Source organism: Salvia splendens, chromosome 3, assembly GCF_004379255.2.
Source record: "Salvia splendens isolate huo1 chromosome 3, SspV2, whole genome shotgun sequence".
NCBI classification, from domain to species: domain Eukaryota; kingdom Viridiplantae; phylum Streptophyta; class Magnoliopsida; order Lamiales; family Lamiaceae; genus Salvia; species Salvia splendens.
In genome coordinates, this window is record NC_056034.1 from 42,919,017 (window position 1) to 42,938,229 (window position 19,213).

The window sequence follows — 19,213 nt, forward strand, 5'->3', positions numbered from 1 at the left end:
AAAAATGGAAACATAATTAGTTGAAGACTTCTTTGTTGGTCATCATAAAATGTAGATCTAAAGCACTTCAAAATAAAATCTTGCGTTTTCAGTGCCGTCAATCCAATCTCTATTGCGAATATATTGGCTTTGTGATAATAATTTATGAAATTGAAGAGAATCAAGTCGCATGTACAGATAGATATATAGAGTATATGAATATGCAACTTGCACAACTAAATAAAACTTTCTATATCAATTCATGAATCCAATAAAAAAGTCTGATCAATTCAATATTTCGATCTAATATTAATAAATACGCATCTCAACTCCCTCTTTATTTTAAAATAAAACATCATTTTCTATAGTAATGACTAATGAGAGTAGGCCAACGTCCATGATTCATCAAGAAGCAGTCAAACCAAAAAACTGGGAATAAGTCTTTCAAATGAAGAATTCAATCGATTACCTCTCAAATTCCAAGCTCTGATCATGGAGGAGGACATCAAAACAATTTGATCCAAAATGGAAGACAAAAGAGCAATATTGATCTCCATCTCCATAATCCTGCTGCTCCTGACCTCTATCGTCATCGCTCGACTCTCCCTCAAACTCTCCAAGACCTTCTACCTCATCTGCGGCGCCGCCGTCGCCGCCATTCTATCCGTCGCCGCGATCTTCGTGATCCGCACTCGCTACCACAGCCGCCGCAGGCAGCTCGAGCACCAGCTCAGCTTCCAGGGCCGCGAGCTGCGGATCGATTACAGCTTCCTCCGCAAAGTCGCCGGCGTCCCGACCAAATTCCGCCACCGCGAGCTGGAGGAGGCGACGGACGGCTTCCGCGCGGTAATCGGCCGCGGCGGATCCGGCTCCGTCTACAAAGGCATACTCAGCGACGGCACCGCCGTCGCCGTCAAGCGGATCGACGGCGGCGACGAGCGCGGCGAGAAGGCGTTCAAAGCCGAGGTCGCCGCGATCGCCAGCGTGCAGCACGTTAACCTAGCTCGCCTCCTCGGCTACTGCATTGCGTCGCGCGAGGGAGCTCGATTCATCGTCTACGAATTCGTATTCAACGGATCGCTGGATAATTGGATTTTCCCCAAAATTAGGGCTAATCAGAGAAGCGGCTGCTTGAGCTGGAACCTCAGATGCAGAGTTGCATTGGATGTAGCAAAAGCCCTATCTTATCTCCACCAGGATTGCCGATCGTGCGTGCTGCATTTGGATGTGAAGCCGGAGAATATACTCCTCGACGGCGATCACCGTGCCCTAGTTTCCGATTTCGGACTATCGAAGCTCAAGGGGAGAGACGAGAGCCGAGTGGAGATGACGACGATCCGCGGCACCAGAGGCTACCTCGCGCCGGAATGGCTTCTCGAAAACGGAATATCGGAGAAATGCGACGTTTACAGCTACGGAATGGTGCTGATGGAGATGATTGGGGGAAGGAGATGCATAACTGTTCTTGACAAAGGGCATCACTCGAAGAAGAAGTTTCAGTTCTTTCCGAGGATTGTGGTTGAGAAATTGAAGGAAGGGAAGCTGATGGAGATTGTGGATGATCGGTTGTTGGTGGAGGGTTCAGGAGTGGATGAGAGGGAGTTGCGGCGGATGGTCGGGGTGGCGCTGTGGTGCATACAGGAGAAGCCGAGGACGAGGCCAACCATGGCCGAGGTGGTCGAGATGCTCGAGGGGCGGAGGCTGGTGCAGGAGGCGCCCCACACGCAGATGCTCGTCGTGGATCTCTTGTCCGATGATGAGGACGACGACGATGGAAGGACGGATAATCATCGCCGCCAGCCGAGGGGTGCGACGGTGGATCACGGTAATCCGTCGTCGTCGGATTACTCGATGGCCTTCTCCGTGATGTCGGGACGTTGAGTCGGAAAACGGTACAACAATTTTGCCATTTATAAAACAAGAATCATAGGCTTTTGAGGTCACCAACTGTGAAAATGGATGTATTACAACTTTGGTTTTGAAATACACACAGTCATCATCTCAACTGCTGTACTATACAAAAATGATGACAAACAAGACATGGAAAGAGATCAGAACTGTACATTTTGCTATACAAAGGGAAAAAATGAATACAAAATGCCTTTTTCTCATCATTCTTGCCTGAGCCAAGTCTATATATAGAATAAATATTGCGGTGTCTCTAGCCTTGGCTTCCATTTGAATCTGTGGTAGGGGGCTTGGATTGAGTTGAATGTGATGGAGGTGCTGCGATTGCGTACGTAAGCCTGGATGACGAACTCTCGATGAGACCGGCAACTCCCGCAGGTGAAGTTTGAGCATTTGAAGGGAGAAACAGATCATGCCTCTGATCTTTATAGGCATTCCATACCTGCATTGTGTTATTGTACAAGGCAAGTCCATCAACCTCCCCTTTTAGTTAAATACATATGGAGGGAGACGTGTTTGTCGAAACCCAGCGTTGTTTCACAACAATGACTCGATACAGTGTGTCTTGAGGTCTAGATTGTAAAATAGTATGCAAAATAGGAAAGATTGAGGAGTTGCAACTTACACTTGAGGCATCTAGTATAGCACGCACTTTGGTACAATACGCCCCTTCTGCTGCAAATGCATGTAAAACCTAAATATAAACAATTTAAAGGTTAATGATTATTATCAAAGGTCGTCACACTGAAAACTAACATCGCCAGTTATAGGATATAGGAGTATTCAATAATCAAAACATCAATATCAGTAGCCTATCAATCAATTTTGTTAGATTCTGACCTCGATTGCGAGAACCCTGCCAATCGCTGCTTCAGACTCATTCCATTTCATCTGCGCAAAGAGCTCACTTCTTCCTCCAGCTCGCCAATCGAGAAGGCCAAGAAGGACTTCGACAAGACCAACCCTACAGAAATGATATCACGTATCAATATTAAATCATACTGGCAGTGCAACTTCAAGAATATACGACCTACAACCCGGTGCTAGTAGAGTGATGTTGCATTATCTTTATACTTATTTTCTGCATTGTAACAATAGCAACTAACTGCATAATGTCTCATTATATAATGCACTGATTAGAAGTAATCATAGGACAGATTGATTTATGTGGATGGTAGTTTCCCTGATTCAACTAGCACATTTCATAGGCATAAGTACATAACGAATACTCCATCCGTCCCTTAAAAATATTAACTTTTGAAGGGGCACGGATTTTAATGCACAATTGGTAAAGTAAGGGAGAGAGAAAAAAAAGTGATTGAAGTTTTGTTAGTGGAGAATAAGTCCACCTCATTAGAGAGAAAGAAGTTTCCTAAACAGAAAGCTCAGAGACGAACTAAAATGGAAATAGTAATATTTTTAAGTGACGGAGGGAGTATATGTTATACTCCTGTATAGATAGATACTCACTTGAGACCCTGTGCAACAAGTGCATCTCTTGCTCGGTTTCCCGCAACTACAACACGCTTCAAGGTTTCAAGAGCAAGGATACTTCCACCTTGCCAACCGATAGCTTTCATTAAAAGTGGAACTACCTGCATTAAAGATCAGCCATGTGAAAGGAAACTTGTTACTAGATGTTTATCCAGTTATTTTGTGTGCAGTAAAAAGTCAAACCCACCACATACCTGAGGCATTCCCGCACTGGTGGCTGCCATAGCTTCTGCACAAGTGGTGCTGCCTGCAAGTTGGTGCAGAACACGCAAACAGCTAAGGCGAACACGCTCCTGAGGGGTCTGTATATTTTGTTGGGGAGTATCATCATCAGATGAATAGGTATCTGAAGCCATTGACTCTCTACTAGCTTCATAAGCCACTGCAGACACGAGTTTGGGCACATAACCAAGATATCCAACATGATCTGCGAGAGCAGGGTACACTCTCAGCAAAGAGACCAGGGCAGCAGAAAGAAGTAGAGGAAGCTCAGGGTCAACAGTTTGGCCATCATAGTGTGTGGCTGCAATTGATGATAGGTACTGATCCAGCAAACCCTCGAGAAACCTTTTGGGATTTCTAAGAGGAAATTTGGGGTCTTTCAGGAATAACCGGACATATATTCCTCCAACCTAGATGGAAATCAACAATGCAAGTCATTAGATATAACCAATCATCCTTGAGTACACTGAAAATACAACAGTTATACCTGAGGTTCATCTCTCATTTCCTGTTGGCCAGAGGCATGTTCGGGTGCATCCCAATCAACAAGATGCCCTTTCACCTGTTCACGATACAGATCTGAAGCCATAGTCGCAAGTTGTGCAGATAAAGATGCTGCCATTGCTGGGGTCCAAACAAGTTCTGGAGTTTCCGTTGTTTGCTCAAGTGCAAGGACAACTGCTTCACCAGGACCATCCCTGATCAGAGAGACGAGGCCATCAGGAAGAAATCTAGCCAGGGCTATTGCAACTCTGGGCCCATGCATTGTCTGCCCAACAAGCTTTCCTAGTAATGAAGCCGCTGCCGCTCTTTGCTGCAACGGAATCTCTTCTGCAGAGAATTTCTATTTAGAAGCAAGACAGAAACCTTTCAAAGAAATAACCATGTGTCAGATCAGTATACCTTTTATTGGCAAGAGCACCTCTAGAATGAAAACAACCCCACCATGCTTAGCAGCTGCCCATGCAAGTTCTGGTGTGCTTGCCAAGGCATAGAGGACATGCAGAGCTCCTTCTCGACAGCTGGGAGATGAATGAAGCATCTGTAGTAATGTAAGCAAACTCGAGGTATCTGCGACCATAGCCTCCAAGCAAGGGGCAAATGTTGTCAAGCGTGATAGCACAATTAAACAAAGCTGGGGAATGTTGCTTGTAGAAGCAGCAGGAAGAGAAAAACACTCGAAGAGGGGTTTTAACTTTTCCTTTGAAGACACAACAGAAGCTAAATTGGGATTTTTCGTCAATAAGTGCTGCATTTACAGAAAAAAAATCAGATATCGCTCAAGTGTTGAAATAAACAAAAACAGCCCAATTTGTACCTGGAGAGATATCAGACCATATTGGAGATTCTTTATTAACTCAGTTTCCTCCCTGTTTGTAGGCTTCCCATCAACAGATGGTGAAGAATCATCAGAGGAGGGATGCTCGCCAGATGATTCAGTGGATTCATCACCATTAACTTGATTAATTGCAGCAGGTGCATTATGCACAAGATGTGATATATAATCAACTAGGGCAAGACAGAAACTCTCAGGTTCAGTAAGTTCAGAATCTGGTTGATCATTATAGACTCTCAAGTATACATTGCCAATATACAGTTCCTTAGATATTGCTTCATAAAGAAAGGAATGTGAATCTCTCAGTTCACATGAGCCCTCTTGTCTGAGGCTTGCACTCTGCTCCTCCACAAAATTCAACAGTTCTGCTCGAGTGGAGGAATTCCAGATTATCTGCAAAACAATATAAAGACAGGTTGCATCATGCTCTATGTACATCAAATATGGCACACACAACAGACCACTTGACATGCAGCTCCATACAACATTCATTTGTGTTGTGACACTTCAAATCTAGATAATGAAATGCTAACTAACAAATGTTCGAATTCAAATCACTCATAGAATTGTTATGGGAGCTTCATACCAAGTAATTAAAGCCTAAAAGACTTCGTAGGCATATGTTTGGGCTTAGCAATAGCAAAAATGTGTAAAATATATTGCAAGGGGTTCTATCCTATCTCACTTTTCTGCTTCTGATAAAAAATTTCTACACATCAAGGCATCTGAAAACACATCCAATAAGAATTCCATGGAATTTCACAATCACAAGTTAAACTAATACAATTACGATGCAAGAAAGAAAGAAAGCTACTCCTTGAGAAACTGAAGGACAAGAGATCTTCGGGTGAGTTCTCTTACCTCAGGAGATTCCAAGTTTGAGTTTAATATGGACAAGAGATCTTTGGGTGAGTTCTCTTTCAGCATGCTTGCAAGTTTAGGAGTCAGCAAAGCTTTAAGGGCATCAGCTGCAGCTTCATTATAGGGTGCCGGAGAGTCACTGCTGCCCAAACCGCTAAGCCTTGACAAGGCATTAGATGCCTGAACAGCATGTGAATTTTTTGCTATTTGAACACTAGTACCAACACCATGAGCACCAGTCTTATCTGATTCCCCAGCTGTTGAATCATACTGAAGCAATAACGGTATTAGGTACCTGAACATGCAAAAAAGTCAACTCTATAAGACCACATCTGAAATGGAATGGACTCGGAAAAAAACAGCCTTTCACCAGAAACACAAGATGCATCAGGCAACTACTGCAATGAACTACAAATTGCCATTGTTCATCAACTGCAGCTTCATGCATGGGTCTTTCAAAGAACAGCCCTCTAACGAAATTCAACACCACAGTTCAAAGAGCTACTTATTCTCAATAATAGAATATGAGACATTTTACAGTAAACTTCCTTCCAAGAAAATCTAAACAAAGCCTATTCCATTAGCAGAGAAGCTAGAGAGAAGAGCACCATGGTCCATAAGTACAGTTGCCATAAAAAAATTATCGCTAAGAGCATCAAAATCAGGGAGCAATCAAAGATCATCATAGAAAATGCATAATTAATCATAAAAATCCCAATCATCTAACCCTAATTTCTTGAAAACATCCAGACAAATGGAACTTGTAGAACTTAGATAAAGACATGAACCTAGACATCATAATCATTACATAATCCCACTTACCAGAGGGCACCAGCCTTCAAAAGAGCAGTTTGAAATTCGGAGGAGATAGAAACATGAGCAATAGTCTGAAGCGCAGCATCAACAGCTGCTGGCACCAGCTCAAGTTCTGTGCAATGAACAATGTCATCAACTAAACCAGAGAACTCAAGCATTTCTGTTCTGGCACTTTCAAACTGACTTATGACAGAAAATGTTTGCATTATGTTGGCAACAATAGTGGCAGATGGTTCACTGGAAGGAGTCGTCGGTTGGACCACACACGTGCATCGAGAAAGAAGAGTAGCAAGAAGTGGTATTCCACCATCCCTCACAAGCTCTTCACCATTCAATGAAGAGGAACCACACCTAAATTAGGTACACATTGTAAAGATTGTGTGAGCTGAATAAATAAAGTGGAGAGTATTTGCAAACAACAACGATATGGAAACTAAATGGAAGAGTAAGTTTACGTCAGCCAAACAAGCTCCGAGGCTGCAATTAAGAGAGGTGCTCGATCAGAAGAAAGAAAATTAGTATCATCTTTATCCACTGTAATGGCATTTAACAGCATTGGATACCCAGCATATTTGAACGGCATCAAGACAGTCCCATAACGCCTGTATAGGATACATTGGCCCTTTAAGAGAAGCAACAACCTCCAAGTTTGAGGTCCCTGCAACCCTTGCATAGTTGCCTGAAGAGGATGAATACAGCATTTGATTAAGAAAAGATAGTGAAATACTATGCAAAATGACCTAGGTAATTACCAAATTATAGATATATAATCCAAATGCACCCTCAGCCCATACAAAACATTTTTATTAATTTGGTATCATCTATGATAAGGTGTTTAGCAAATGTCCCAACTTAAAATATCACCATCAGCTAGGACACCATCTCTCTTCTTGATATGAACAGTTTAAAAGTAAGCTAAATTTGCAAGAGCAGCACTCTAACCAATGTAAAACTTCTGGACAATATCTGAAAAGTATTTGTGTAACTCACTAAATGCTAGTATTTTTAGTCTCAATTGACGATAATAAAGAATGAAAATAAGAAATATGCTCCACCTGTCGATGGTTGATAAGTGGTAACAGACACAAATCTTAAATTTCTCTAGTTTTTACCCCAGTCCCTTGACACCATCTTTATTGGACCAAACTGAAATCACAAAACTATAGGACGCCAGTATCTTCTAATTTCCATTTTGTTTTTATTTTACAATTATGAGACCTGGTTATCTGTTCAGTTCCATTTTGGTTTAAAAAATAGATGCAGTTGCCGATCTGATGAATAGATTAAGATTTTAATCTTGAACGTACCTGCAGGCATTCATAAGCTTTTTGCACTCCTAGAAACTTCTCTCTCCCTTCAGGATTTTTGTCTGGATGATATTTCATTGCAAGTTTTCTATACTGTCTTTTGAGCTTCTCCTCGTCAATATTCTCGATCTGCTTTGATATGTCCTCAAGTGATCCAAATCCTCGTTTTGTAGGGGCATCATCCCTGGTCACTTCTTCAATTGAAATCTCCAGTATCCTACAAGCTTCTTCTTCAGAAAGATCCATTGGCCTTCGGGTTAATTCCTCTCGCCACATTACCAGCAATGATTGCAAAAACTCAACATGTTCAACAATTGGCCAACTAGGAAATCTAATTTCATCACATAAGTTTCTAAGATAATAACGGTGACACCACATTTCATCCTTCAGCTCTGGATATGTAACTGGGGGCATTGGAGCATAATCATATAAGGAATGGCAATGTTGTGACAATTTCTGAGGGAAATCACCAAGATGCTGCAGAACCTATAAAAAATAAAACCATAATTGATATTACTATTAGATGTATTACTTATGAGCTTCTAGGATAATACCAGCAGTATATATTCCATAATATTAATTAAATTCTATAGAGAATGGTTTTGCATGATTAAGAGGATCTCAGAATCCTAATTGCAGGAATAGCACTACCTGGCATATTAGATTCTCTGCTCGCATCTTATGTGTCCAAATAATTTCAGGAGTGTCTGAATCAGAGACCATTGCTGCTGCAAAAGCAACTGGCCCACTACGTTCCAGTACATAGAGCAATGACTCAGGTAAGAGGCCCCCCAGAACACTTCGTTTCGCCAAAGGTAGAGAAGAGGAGACTGCAGCTTCCTCCCCTCCATGAAAAGCTTGGTGAACATGAGTCATAGAGAAAAGCTGGGCAATTGAATGAAGATTAGATCCAGGATACGCCAGGGCAAAATAAAAGGCGCCTGTACTGTATAATCTTATCATGGCTTTGGGATTCCTGGTAACTATAGCCTTAAGCAAAGCAGCGGCAGCCTCAACTATGGTTGGTTCACCAGAAAGCAAAGCCTGCATTAGATATTATTCAGGTAAAAATGTTCTATAAGATAGATGAAGGTAGCAATTTGAAATACAATTAACGTTCACCACGCTGCAATCAGGGAAAAAAAAAGAAACTGCTCAAAAATCAACAGTTATGAATGCATATATAATCTAAAAGAAGATGAAGAAAATGAGTAAGGCCACCTCCTAAACAAAGATACCATTGAAAGTTTACCAAATTTAAAAGCTGATATTTTTCAGTAAGATACCAAAGAGGAATATTAATGACAAAGGAATTTAAACAAAAAGGGATGATGAGGAAAGCCATAGTAGAAACAAATCCTTGCAGTCTCTATAGTTTGTCAGAAAAATATACTCCATATGTGATAACCCCCTTTCATGCAAGCAAATTACTATAAATTAAAGCCTCGGATGAACTCTTTTTAATAACGGGTGGTGGCGTGAGATTAGCACTTTTGACCTTTTTATTTTTCTGTAACCTCCTATTTCAGATTAACAGGTTATATAAATCAAAGATAGGAAAATAAGTAGCTTTAGCAATTTACAGGATTCCAACATTAACGAGCACATATTATCTGAGGACAAATACAGACACCTGCAGATGACCAATTCAAGGACGGCACAATAATATCACCTGAGCTATATGTGGAAGACAACGTGGACTTGACAAGATTCCCTTTACTCTAGGTGTCGGAGTAACAATCTCTCCTGCATCATCGATATCTGAATGAGCAGCTACCATGCTGTGTAATATGGAAAGTGCCACCTCTGCTACCTGCACAAGGTACCAAGTACCAATACATTTTAGGTACACTATAAACCAAGCAACACAACTACAGTTCAGATACATCAAATGACTGAACAACGTTCAAACTAATGCTATCTAATCCTCTTGCCAAGGCTCTGCTTGACTCCTAGATTTCCTAAGCCTACATGTATAGCGTAAAAGGAAACTCTTAAACATATTTATTATATTAACAACAAATATGGTAAATAAGTACAGACAATGGTTAAAATTCTGTGTTTTTTATTTATAGGTTTTTTAAAAGTTTGTATAGAAAGTGTCAGTACCTAATACTAACATGTATTGGCTAAATCCATGACTTGAATGAAGGTACTCCAGAGGTTCTTAGACTGCTTGCTGTAGACTGATGACTGAACCTAGAACCATTTCACGCAGGAATTGAAACCAGTTCACTTAAAGAATTTATCGCATGGTGAGGAAAATTATACTAAGAGGGTGTTTGGCTGAGCTTACAAGCTCCTTAACTCCTTCAAACATCTTATAAGCTCTTGGAGTCATATTGATTTTCGAAGTAAATAAAAAACAACAAAAATTCATGTAGTTGACATCATTACCATGCTCTATAATGCTATACCTGAACTGGAGTAAGAACAGGAACTCGAACATCCATTGCCCACCTAAGCTCACGGATGTCTCTTAGTCTCTTCCAGTCAGGCATCCCTGATGCCCAGCATCTGGTCGTCCAGTCAATTTCATTTTTTGACCAAAACCTTCTAACAGTGTCCTTCTCAACGGGCCCAACTTGGGTATTGTTCTTGTCGGTGACCATCCATTCTTTCAAGGGTTCCATGAAAGCAGTAGCAGCAATTAGGTTAGATTGCAATGGTATAGCAGTTCTTTCTGAAGCCTCGTGGACAACGGTTAGTAAATCAACAGCAAGCACACATCCTCCAACCAAAACACATGCCTCCACATTCGAAAGAACTTTCATCAAAACCTAAACCAGAAGCAGAAATGGAATTAGCTTAAAGATATCCAGATATTCAAAGTTTTAATTATAATAGTCGTGCTCTGATCCAGTACAGGTAAAGCAACAGATCAATTGCAAACAAGAGAGATAAATAGGTTGGCAACAAATATTAAGGTTAAAATGAGGAACTAAATATAGAAAATGAAATTTTCATGACAGTCAAAAGTAGCAAAGTTAAGCATGCATAAGTGAGTATGAGTAACAAGCTTCACTATTTCATGTGAGTATTGCACTGTGCCTCCCTTACACCGAACATGAACATCAACAAAAAATAATGTGGGAATTTCGTGGCAGGTTCCATGAGTCCCTTTTTCAACTCAATTGGGTGTTGTAATAAAAACCATGACTGTGTAGTTAGACTCCGGATTGATTGAGTCCATAAATGCGTGTTCAAAATCTAATACATGCCAAAATTGCTGAACTTTTAGCCTTCGATTCTACATTTGTTCTAGTATGTAAATGAATTGCAAAGACAACTATATAATAGCCCAAGTTTCTTTTGGTACCAACTCCAATAGGATGAGAAGGACGTAAAAGGCTACACCCTAATTTGTAGACTGTTTATGTCTTTCTAGCTTAAATCTTTTTACCAGAATTTTGAGTTTGATATTTTTAATTTCTACAGTGGTTAAAGGAAAGGAACTGGAGTAGTGCACTGACTTACCTTTAAAAGGAGAAGAAGCCGGTGTCTTAGAGCTCTATCATTTGTTCGATCCACTAGTACTGTAACATGTGCAGTGCCTTCGAATGGTCCTACCAAGGTATAATGTTGCTCATATACAATTGCCATCGCTCTTGCACAGAGCTCCCTGACTAAGGAACCACCCCCTCCGCCAAAACCATCTAATCTTCCCAAATCACACCAATCATCAGATGAACCCATTTCATCAGGAACAGCGCCATCTACCGTCAGCCCAGTGTCAGCATCACAGAGGAACCGATGATAAAGTGCTCTGAAAAATGCAACAGGGTCACGCAGTGGAAAGTCCTTAGCTCTACCGCTAGCTCCACTCTCAAGCAGCAGGCGCAGATAATATTGACCGACACAAACTTCCTTCGCCAGGCTAGGATACCGAACAGCAAATTCAGCATAGTTCCATGATATCTGAGGCATGGTCTCTTGCCCACTCACAGCTTCCTTGGATGTAGCCCCAGGAACAATATCTTCAGTTCTTCCTTTCTCAAGATCTAATTTGTGAACCTCAGCCTGCAAAGCTTCCATCAACTCCTGCCGAGTACGCTCATTCCAGATCAAGTCAGCACGATTGTGGTCAAGACCAAAAGCTCTCCAAAAACCAGGCCAATTTAATAGCAATCTTCCGCACCCCACTGGTGCATTCTCTGTAACCACCTGGGCAGGAGCAGGGATTCCTGAATTATGGGGGCTAGATGGACCAATATCAGAGTCAAGTCTGCTCGTGACATTTGCTCCAGTAGGCCCAAATGCTGCATAATTATCAGATGAAGCAACAGCTGATGACTGATCACTTTGAGGGACCACTGCAGCAGGAAGATCATTGTTGTCACTGTGGTGAATTCGTGAAGGATGAACAGGCGGAATGTACCCACTAGCTGAATTATCTGCCAAGTTGCGATATCCTTCTAATCCTCTAAATGCATGTCCATTTATCTGTTGTACTTGCTCTTGTACGGTGCCTTCAGTGTCATTAACAGAAGGCAAGCCTGGGCCTTGAGAGGGGATTCCAACTGGACGATTTCTTCTTCGTTGGAGTAATCGCCTCTGTCTTTTACTCATCAAGGAAAGTTCCTGATTAGATATATCTTCATCTTCTGCTCCGTTTGATCTAGTGTGCAAATATGCAACCAGCCCAGGTGGTAGAACCCTAGACAACAATCCAAGGGCAGGTTGATAAGAATCTGCCCACAAAGCAACAAGTTGTCGGCTGACATCACGTCTTTCACCAGCAGGAAGGTAGAATGCATGTAATAGATGCCGCAGCAATGCACCATCACGTAAAGCGGCATCTCTCATTGATTCAGCAGCAACAGCATCTTCTTCTGCTATTGAACGCATAACTACAGCCACAGTTTCTCGGACACTTTCTGCAGGATGTCCAAATAATGCAAACAAGCGACGACGCAGCCCAGCTACGAGGCGCAGTAATTCAACAAACACTGTGTACTGGGTAGTTTCACAGTGTGGCTCGCATATCATAGCTTCGAGAACTTCAACAATGGTCATTGATAACAATGGTGAAACGGAGGTAGGTTTTATTCTGTTAACAAGAATATTCAGGTTACTCTGTTCAGCAAATAGTACAGATTTTGTATGCATTATTGTTGCATGTTGTTCTCCCTTAGTATCTGATAACATAGCTGTATCCCCTGGACCACCACCAATAAGCATAGCAATAAGCCCTATCGATTCAGCAGCTACTCCCTCAGAACCATTTCTGAGCAGGCCCATGATTCGTCCAACAGCAGCAGGAAATGACATCACACGCGAAGCAGCATTTTTTGACGTGAGCAACCTGCGTAAGCATCCAATGAAACCAATTACAGTAGCAGCTGCTTTAGGCGAAGGTGGTGGCAAGGGTAGGGACTCTGGAGGGAGATTTGGAGCAGCAGGAAGCAATGTGATCAATGCCATCAGAGTCACCTCAGGTACTTCAACAGTAGGGGGAACTCCACTAAATGGAATGCATGCATTAAATTCCCTTATCCTCCGCCACAATTTAGCTCTTGAACCAGGAATAGAGCCTCCTTCAGCCACTGCATCTTTTGCAGCTGCTGCAAGGTGTTTTAAATGCATTGTTGAGGATTCCATATCAGCAACAGGTCGCTGTGGCTGCTGGGGAAATAATAACTGAACTCTGCCACAAGGAGGATCAATCCGATGGCCAGGCATCGTCAACCTTGGCAAAACAGGCACTGGACATTGACCCTGCACAAGTCAAAGCCATAGCACACTGAACATATTTTGTACATAATTGCTAATGTAAAACCAATTTCCATGAATAATGGATGTAGAAAAAATTTCACTGCAATACTAGTCAAACTGACTTCAATTCAAAATCAGTAGGCATGCATCCGGAATCCGTCAGACTCTCTAATTACTAGTTAATCAACTAAGAAACAAAGGTCCGGTTGATGATACTTCTTTTATAGTGTAGCCTGGCCTGCTTTAAATTAGCAGTTGGTTTGAAAAGAACAATATCCAAGTAGTGGGTCCAACTGCAATCATACAGGACTGGGATTGATGATATAAGGTTTTAGGTTTTATAGTTTTTCTTTTTAAATGGGTATTGTAGTGAAAATGAAATGAAACAATTGTGTTGGGTGTTTAGCACACTAGAAACCAAAAATTAGACGAGGAAAATTGCAGGTCAAATTTCACTTACTTCAGTTTGCAACACATCCAGAACTGCTGCGAGCAAGCTATCACGAGACGTGCTAGCATATACCTGAAATAATTATAACAGATAAGAATGAATCTTCCAAATCCTTTTCGTTAAAACCCAGAGTATTGGAGCCTTAAATAGTGCACAAGTAAACCAAATGGACTCACGTGAATGGGACATCCATCATTAAATTCCACAGCGAACATCTGTGGCTCCTCAGCAAATCGAACAAGAGCACTAACTGAAGATAAGGGCCTAACAATTACAGCCTGCACCAATTGAGTGAGAATGTGACCACTCAATCTTTATGAACTGTCAAATATCTCATTTGAAGTATTTGTCCAGAGCGTGACAAAGCATTACTACAATCATCATATTTAGTAACATATGAAATAGACACTAGTTGCACACAGCTCCATGGAAATTAAAATCTCCAACATCACTGACTGTGCACTACCAGTTTCTTCCAATTTTACAACTTGAGATAGAAAATGAAAGATTCATGCATATTTGGTCAGAGTTAATTTTTTGGAATGTTAAAAAATATTAAATGGTTTTCCTTCAAACTTGAGATTCTGGATGAGGTGGTCATTCAACATTGCATCGAAGTCAGGACAAAGGCCCCCAAACAAAAAATCTCCAGTTCACGTATTACAGGCATGTAGCATTAGAAAGGTGTATAGGGTGGGTTAAATAGCAATTAATTGCTAACACGTGAGGGGGCATATAAACATCAGATGGCAGTGGAACACTAGTATTATTATTGAACAAACGTGACAAACCAGATTAACTAAGTAGGAGTGGCCCACAAGAAAATTCCAATATAAAAGTAATTAAACATAAGAGGAGCGATGTCGAATAGTGAGCAACCAAAGCTGCACAGGGGAAGATTCCTCTGGCACCAATTAATGAATACAGATACTCCCTCCGTCCCACAAAGATTGTCCCATTTTTCTATTTCCGTCCGTCCCACAAAATTTGTCCCATTTCACTTTTTACCAATTTTGGTAGTGGACCCCATATTCCACTAACTCATTCCTACTCACATTTTATTATAAAACTAAATATAAAAGTAGGACTCACATTCCACTAACTTTTTCAACTCATTTTTCATTACATTTCTTAAAACCCGTGCCCGGTCAAAGTGAGACAATCTTTGTGGGACGGTGGTAGTATTTCTTTCACACGAATTATATATGGTTAGACCAAGATACAAATGTGTGCAGCACTTATTCTCTTTAATTAGGCTCCCTACAATGTTAGGAAGGTTTTCTTGATTACAACTGAAATCAAAGCTGACTGTAAGGGAGAGACGGTCAGCAATTTGACACCAATATTATTTTTACACGAATGCTTATATGGAGCCTAATAAACAAATGTGAAAAGGTACTATTCTCTCAAAGGGTAATGTAGGCACCTCTCTATGGTGATAAGAATGTCTCCTTGAAAAGAACACATGAAAGCTCAGAGCATTTGATCCTAAGTAAATGCATTACTAAAGACGGACTTACTTCATAGTTTTCTGGGCGTCTTTCAACAAGTGAGGCTTTTGTTAGGATAAGTTGACGAAAGACAGCGTCACCCAAGTCCCCAAGTCCCCCTTTTGGTCCAATTGCAAGGCTTAAGCCAGAAGAATGTAGCATCCCATGTGCAGCAGTTCGCAACCTTGTAACAAACCAACCACCAAGAGGAGTTTCTTGGGCCCCGACAGCGTCGTTACCTACATGTAATGTGTTTAAGATCAGAATATCCATTCAAATCAAATAAGGACACAATATGCTGAATGTTCAAACATACAACTTGAAGTTAAATCTTACCCCTTCTTTTCACATATTCTGTGATAGTAAGTGACTGAGAGTTATCAACAACTAACGAAACTCCGACCATGGCATTTGCAGTTTTAGTCTGGAAAATAATGTTTGAAGAAAATTAACTTAAAATAAGAGAACCACACACAGATTTACCCTCCTATATAGCTTTCTGACAACATTAAAACATTAACATGTAAGGCTAAAATATGACAATGCCAGCAAAACACATTTGGCATACCAAACTTGATATAATGGTTGCATTTGAAGTCCCTGACGAAGCCTGAAATGCTTTAGATTTCCGTCCATATAGAGAACATAGAACAAACCCGCCACTATCACCATTTTTCCTCCCATAAGCTTCAGAGAGAAGAAGTATGGCTGGAGAATCCATATCCCTGAAGTCCAAACACCATCGAAGATCTCCAGTCTTCAAGTCAATCACTTCAACTCCAATGTAAGTGACTTTCATTTTCTGCAGAGGAATACTTTAACATAATTATCGTGCACATTTTTTAGCATAGACAAGCTTCAGATGATAAAAGCTAAACCAACATGTCCTAGTAACAAGGGGGGAACAGAAATGTACGAAAATAGCTGAAACAATGGCTGCTTATTTCTCATAAGATTCTGACCATAGTAAAAGCAGGCTCCAAGTGTAAATATTCTTCATCTATCTGTAACCAAATGCAACTGCTATCATGCCATTCTTATCCTTTTCAATTTTATCATCCTGCTCCTGCTACTCTCGTCTATTTTTAAGCTATATAATACACATGAAATGAACATACCCAGTCACCTAATTTCATGGGAAGGTATTCAAATCTTAGTGTCATTAATCTAACCATGAATGAGTTAGTGAACATTTTTCTGCTCAAGGTTGGAATGTATCCTGTGTGAACAGCCAAATGCTAGTATTTAATAGTTTAATTCAACCTCAGTTGCAATGAATTTCTACAGAGCCCGAACAGTTGCAGCAAGAAGAAAAATACCATTTTCTTGTCAGAGGTAGACACCATGCTTACCAGAGTATATGCTGGAACAAAAAACTAAAATAATGCCCCAGTTACCCACATAGTATAAAATGCCAACTAAGTTAAATAACTATCACAAAATTACAAATTACAAAGCCAAATAGTTATCCTAACAAAGGAAACTGCACTGCCGTAGCAAGAATGCCCATAACACCAACTGGACAAAACTAGACAGCTCCAATATAAGAGGAAATAATCAAAACAAGTGCAACATTGATATCTACTGTCGTTCGGTAATGGCCTCCAGAAATACTCCTATTATTCAGTTATGGTAGTACCATACAGGAGAATGCAAATATTTGCTACAGAAACTTATTCAATAGAGGAGCACATGATACATGCTTCTCAGTTCAATGTCGCCTTTGAAGTATAGACACTAAAATACATAACAAATTAGGTATATATCATCTACCAAAGAATTTTTTTCCACACACGACAAAAATTCAAGGCACCAGAATGAGAGTTCACCATAAATTAAGAGCATTCATGGAAGCATAAGTTCTCCCAAAGTTGTTCCTTACATGAGTAAGCTTCCTATGGTACAAGAGCTAATGATGGGATACATATACAGCTCCATTTGGATGATAATAATACTGCAGCTCTTCACTCCCAGAAATTGATACTGTATTCAATATACTCCTCAACCTTCAGCATATCATCCCTGGTTTTGTTTCGCTTTAATGTAAAAAGGTAGTGAAGCCACTAAACGAGGAAATATTGCAATATTTTGGATCTGTTTGCTATATCTTACTGTTACCAAATGTTTGAAATGTTATTATCTAAGCAGCCAATTCTAATTCCAGCAATACATAATGGATTCATTAGAGAAAAACTTCAATCAGTAAAAATTTCCACCCATTTGCACCAACTCTGACAATATCAATCCTCAACAAGAAAAAAAAGATTGTATAGTTAAGCTGGTAATCAAGGGAAACTCAAAATGAAACCGATAAATAGCATGTAAATCATCAAAGCAAGTCAGAGAAAAGAAAGCAGTAATAATAAAACTTACAAGAGGGATCCATTCCGAGGTCCGCCTTCGTAGATGAAGAACAGGGAACTCCCCCACAACAGCGATTCTGTTCCCTCTAATCCGCTGCAGTTCAGTCAATATACTCGCCCTATACTTGGAAGAAAACTTCATCGCTTTAAACTTCCCACGGCCATCAGTCCGCACACTGATATTAAACTCAATGGAAGTTTCGTCCCTCCCAATGATCGGGGTAGCTCCTTCAAAATCACTACCGACATCATACGAATTAGTCACGGCCAGCGTGCCTGGATCCAGAGTGATAATCGAGTGATTGGATATGCACAGAATTCTCTTGTAACGGCCGCGCCACGAGTGCTTAACGACGGCATACCGTGCCAGATACTCGGGCTCTTCAGGCGGCGCAGCAGAGGAGGCGGAGGGAGTAGGCGGCTGATTATCAGAGGGGGCGCCGGCGTGGCGGCTGACGAAGTCCATCTGAGGAGCAGGGAGATAGTGGAGAGAGTGGTGGCGCGGCCGACTAGGGCGGAGGAAGAACCATAATCCACCTGCCGGAGATGATGACGGCAGAGGTCTCTGCCTCGACTGATTGGCACCCAGAGCTCCAAATCTGGAAACCCTAACTTGTCAATCAAGCTATCAGATTTCAACTGACGGCAGAGCTGATCGCCTCAAAAACCCAATCAATCAGCATCTGTAAATTAATCAGAAGATTGTGGCGAAAACGAATGATCTCTTAACAAATTAAATTAATCGAATCGAGGCGCTAGAAATTGGGGGCGATGAGAAGAAATTGAGAGTGAGCTCGAATCAAATTAAGGAAGTAATTGGAAGAAATTGATCTGCGGAAGATTGGAGAAACTTAATTGAAGAAGAATTTGATTGAAACAGTCACAATGCTCGACGCTACTGTGCCCCCACCACCTTTTTTTTTGTTTTTCTCAAATTATTTTTTGTTTCTTTTTTTAAAATTCAGAGACCTAAATCACCCAGAAAATAACTTATTTTGGATAATATTGTTTTCGTCCCATCACAAACTATATTACAAAAATAATGTGATTGATTGTGGAGATATGTTTGTGTTGTCCGAAATATTATAAGGTCGATTTATAATTATACAATTATGGAAGATTTCAAAATAGAAAAATGATTTTTTGACTATGCCAGACTTAGTTTTTATTTTCAAAATTATGTTTTGACTAATATAAGAGCATCTCCAGCGGCGGACGTCCGGCTCGGACGTCGGTGACGGGTGACCGGACGTCGGCGGCGGGCGACCAGA

At 40.9% G+C, this 19,213-nt stretch overlaps 2 protein-coding genes across 2 annotated transcripts; one reads left to right on the top strand and one right to left on the bottom strand.

Annotated features, from left to right (window-relative positions):
• The first annotated feature begins 222 nt into the window (after positions 1-222).
• LOC121796185 (probable receptor-like protein kinase At5g20050) lies at positions 223-1,862 on the top strand. The gene has a single exon (XM_042194949.1). The coding sequence runs from the start codon at positions 505-507 to the stop codon at positions 1,858-1,860; it is 1,356 nt and encodes a 451-aa protein (XP_042050883.1). The 5' UTR covers positions 223-504; the 3' UTR covers positions 1,861-1,862.
• A 49-nt stretch (positions 1,863-1,911) lies between these two features.
• On the bottom strand, positions 1,912-18,851 carry LOC121796184 (dnaJ homolog subfamily C GRV2-like). The gene is made up of 22 exons (XM_042194948.1): positions 17,953-18,851; positions 16,148-16,381; positions 15,916-16,003; positions 15,610-15,818; positions 14,266-14,367; positions 14,099-14,161; positions 11,401-13,641; positions 10,341-10,703; positions 9,596-9,736; positions 8,575-8,967; positions 7,924-8,409; positions 7,072-7,295; positions 6,623-6,967; positions 5,801-6,095; positions 4,922-5,332; positions 4,507-4,852; positions 4,091-4,434; positions 3,576-4,013; positions 3,358-3,482; positions 2,728-2,851; positions 2,513-2,581; positions 1,912-2,329 (listed from the first exon to the last, which is right to left on the bottom strand). Exons 1-22 carry the CDS (start codon positions 18,406-18,408, stop codon positions 2,141-2,143), a joined length of 7,686 nt encoding a protein of 2,561 aa, XP_042050882.1. The 5' UTR covers positions 18,409-18,851; the 3' UTR covers positions 1,912-2,140.
• Positions 18,852-19,213: the final 362 nt, after the last annotated feature.

Coding starts and splice junctions, on each gene's coding strand:
- LOC121796185 (XM_042194949.1), top strand. CDS start 505: ATGGAAGACAAAAGAGCAATATTGATCTCCATCTCCATAATCCTGCTG.
- LOC121796184 (XM_042194948.1), bottom strand. CDS start 18,408: ATGGACTTCGTCAGCCGCCACGCCGGCGCCCCCTCTGATAATCAGCCG. Junction 7,296..7,923: donor AAGCTTATGAATGCCTGCAG/GTACGTTCAAGA, acceptor CATCCTCTTCAG/GCAACTATGCAAGGGTTGCA. Junction 2,582..2,727: donor GCAGGGTTCTCGCAATCGAG/GTCAGAATCTAA, acceptor GTTTATATTTAG/GTTTTACATGCATTTGCAGC.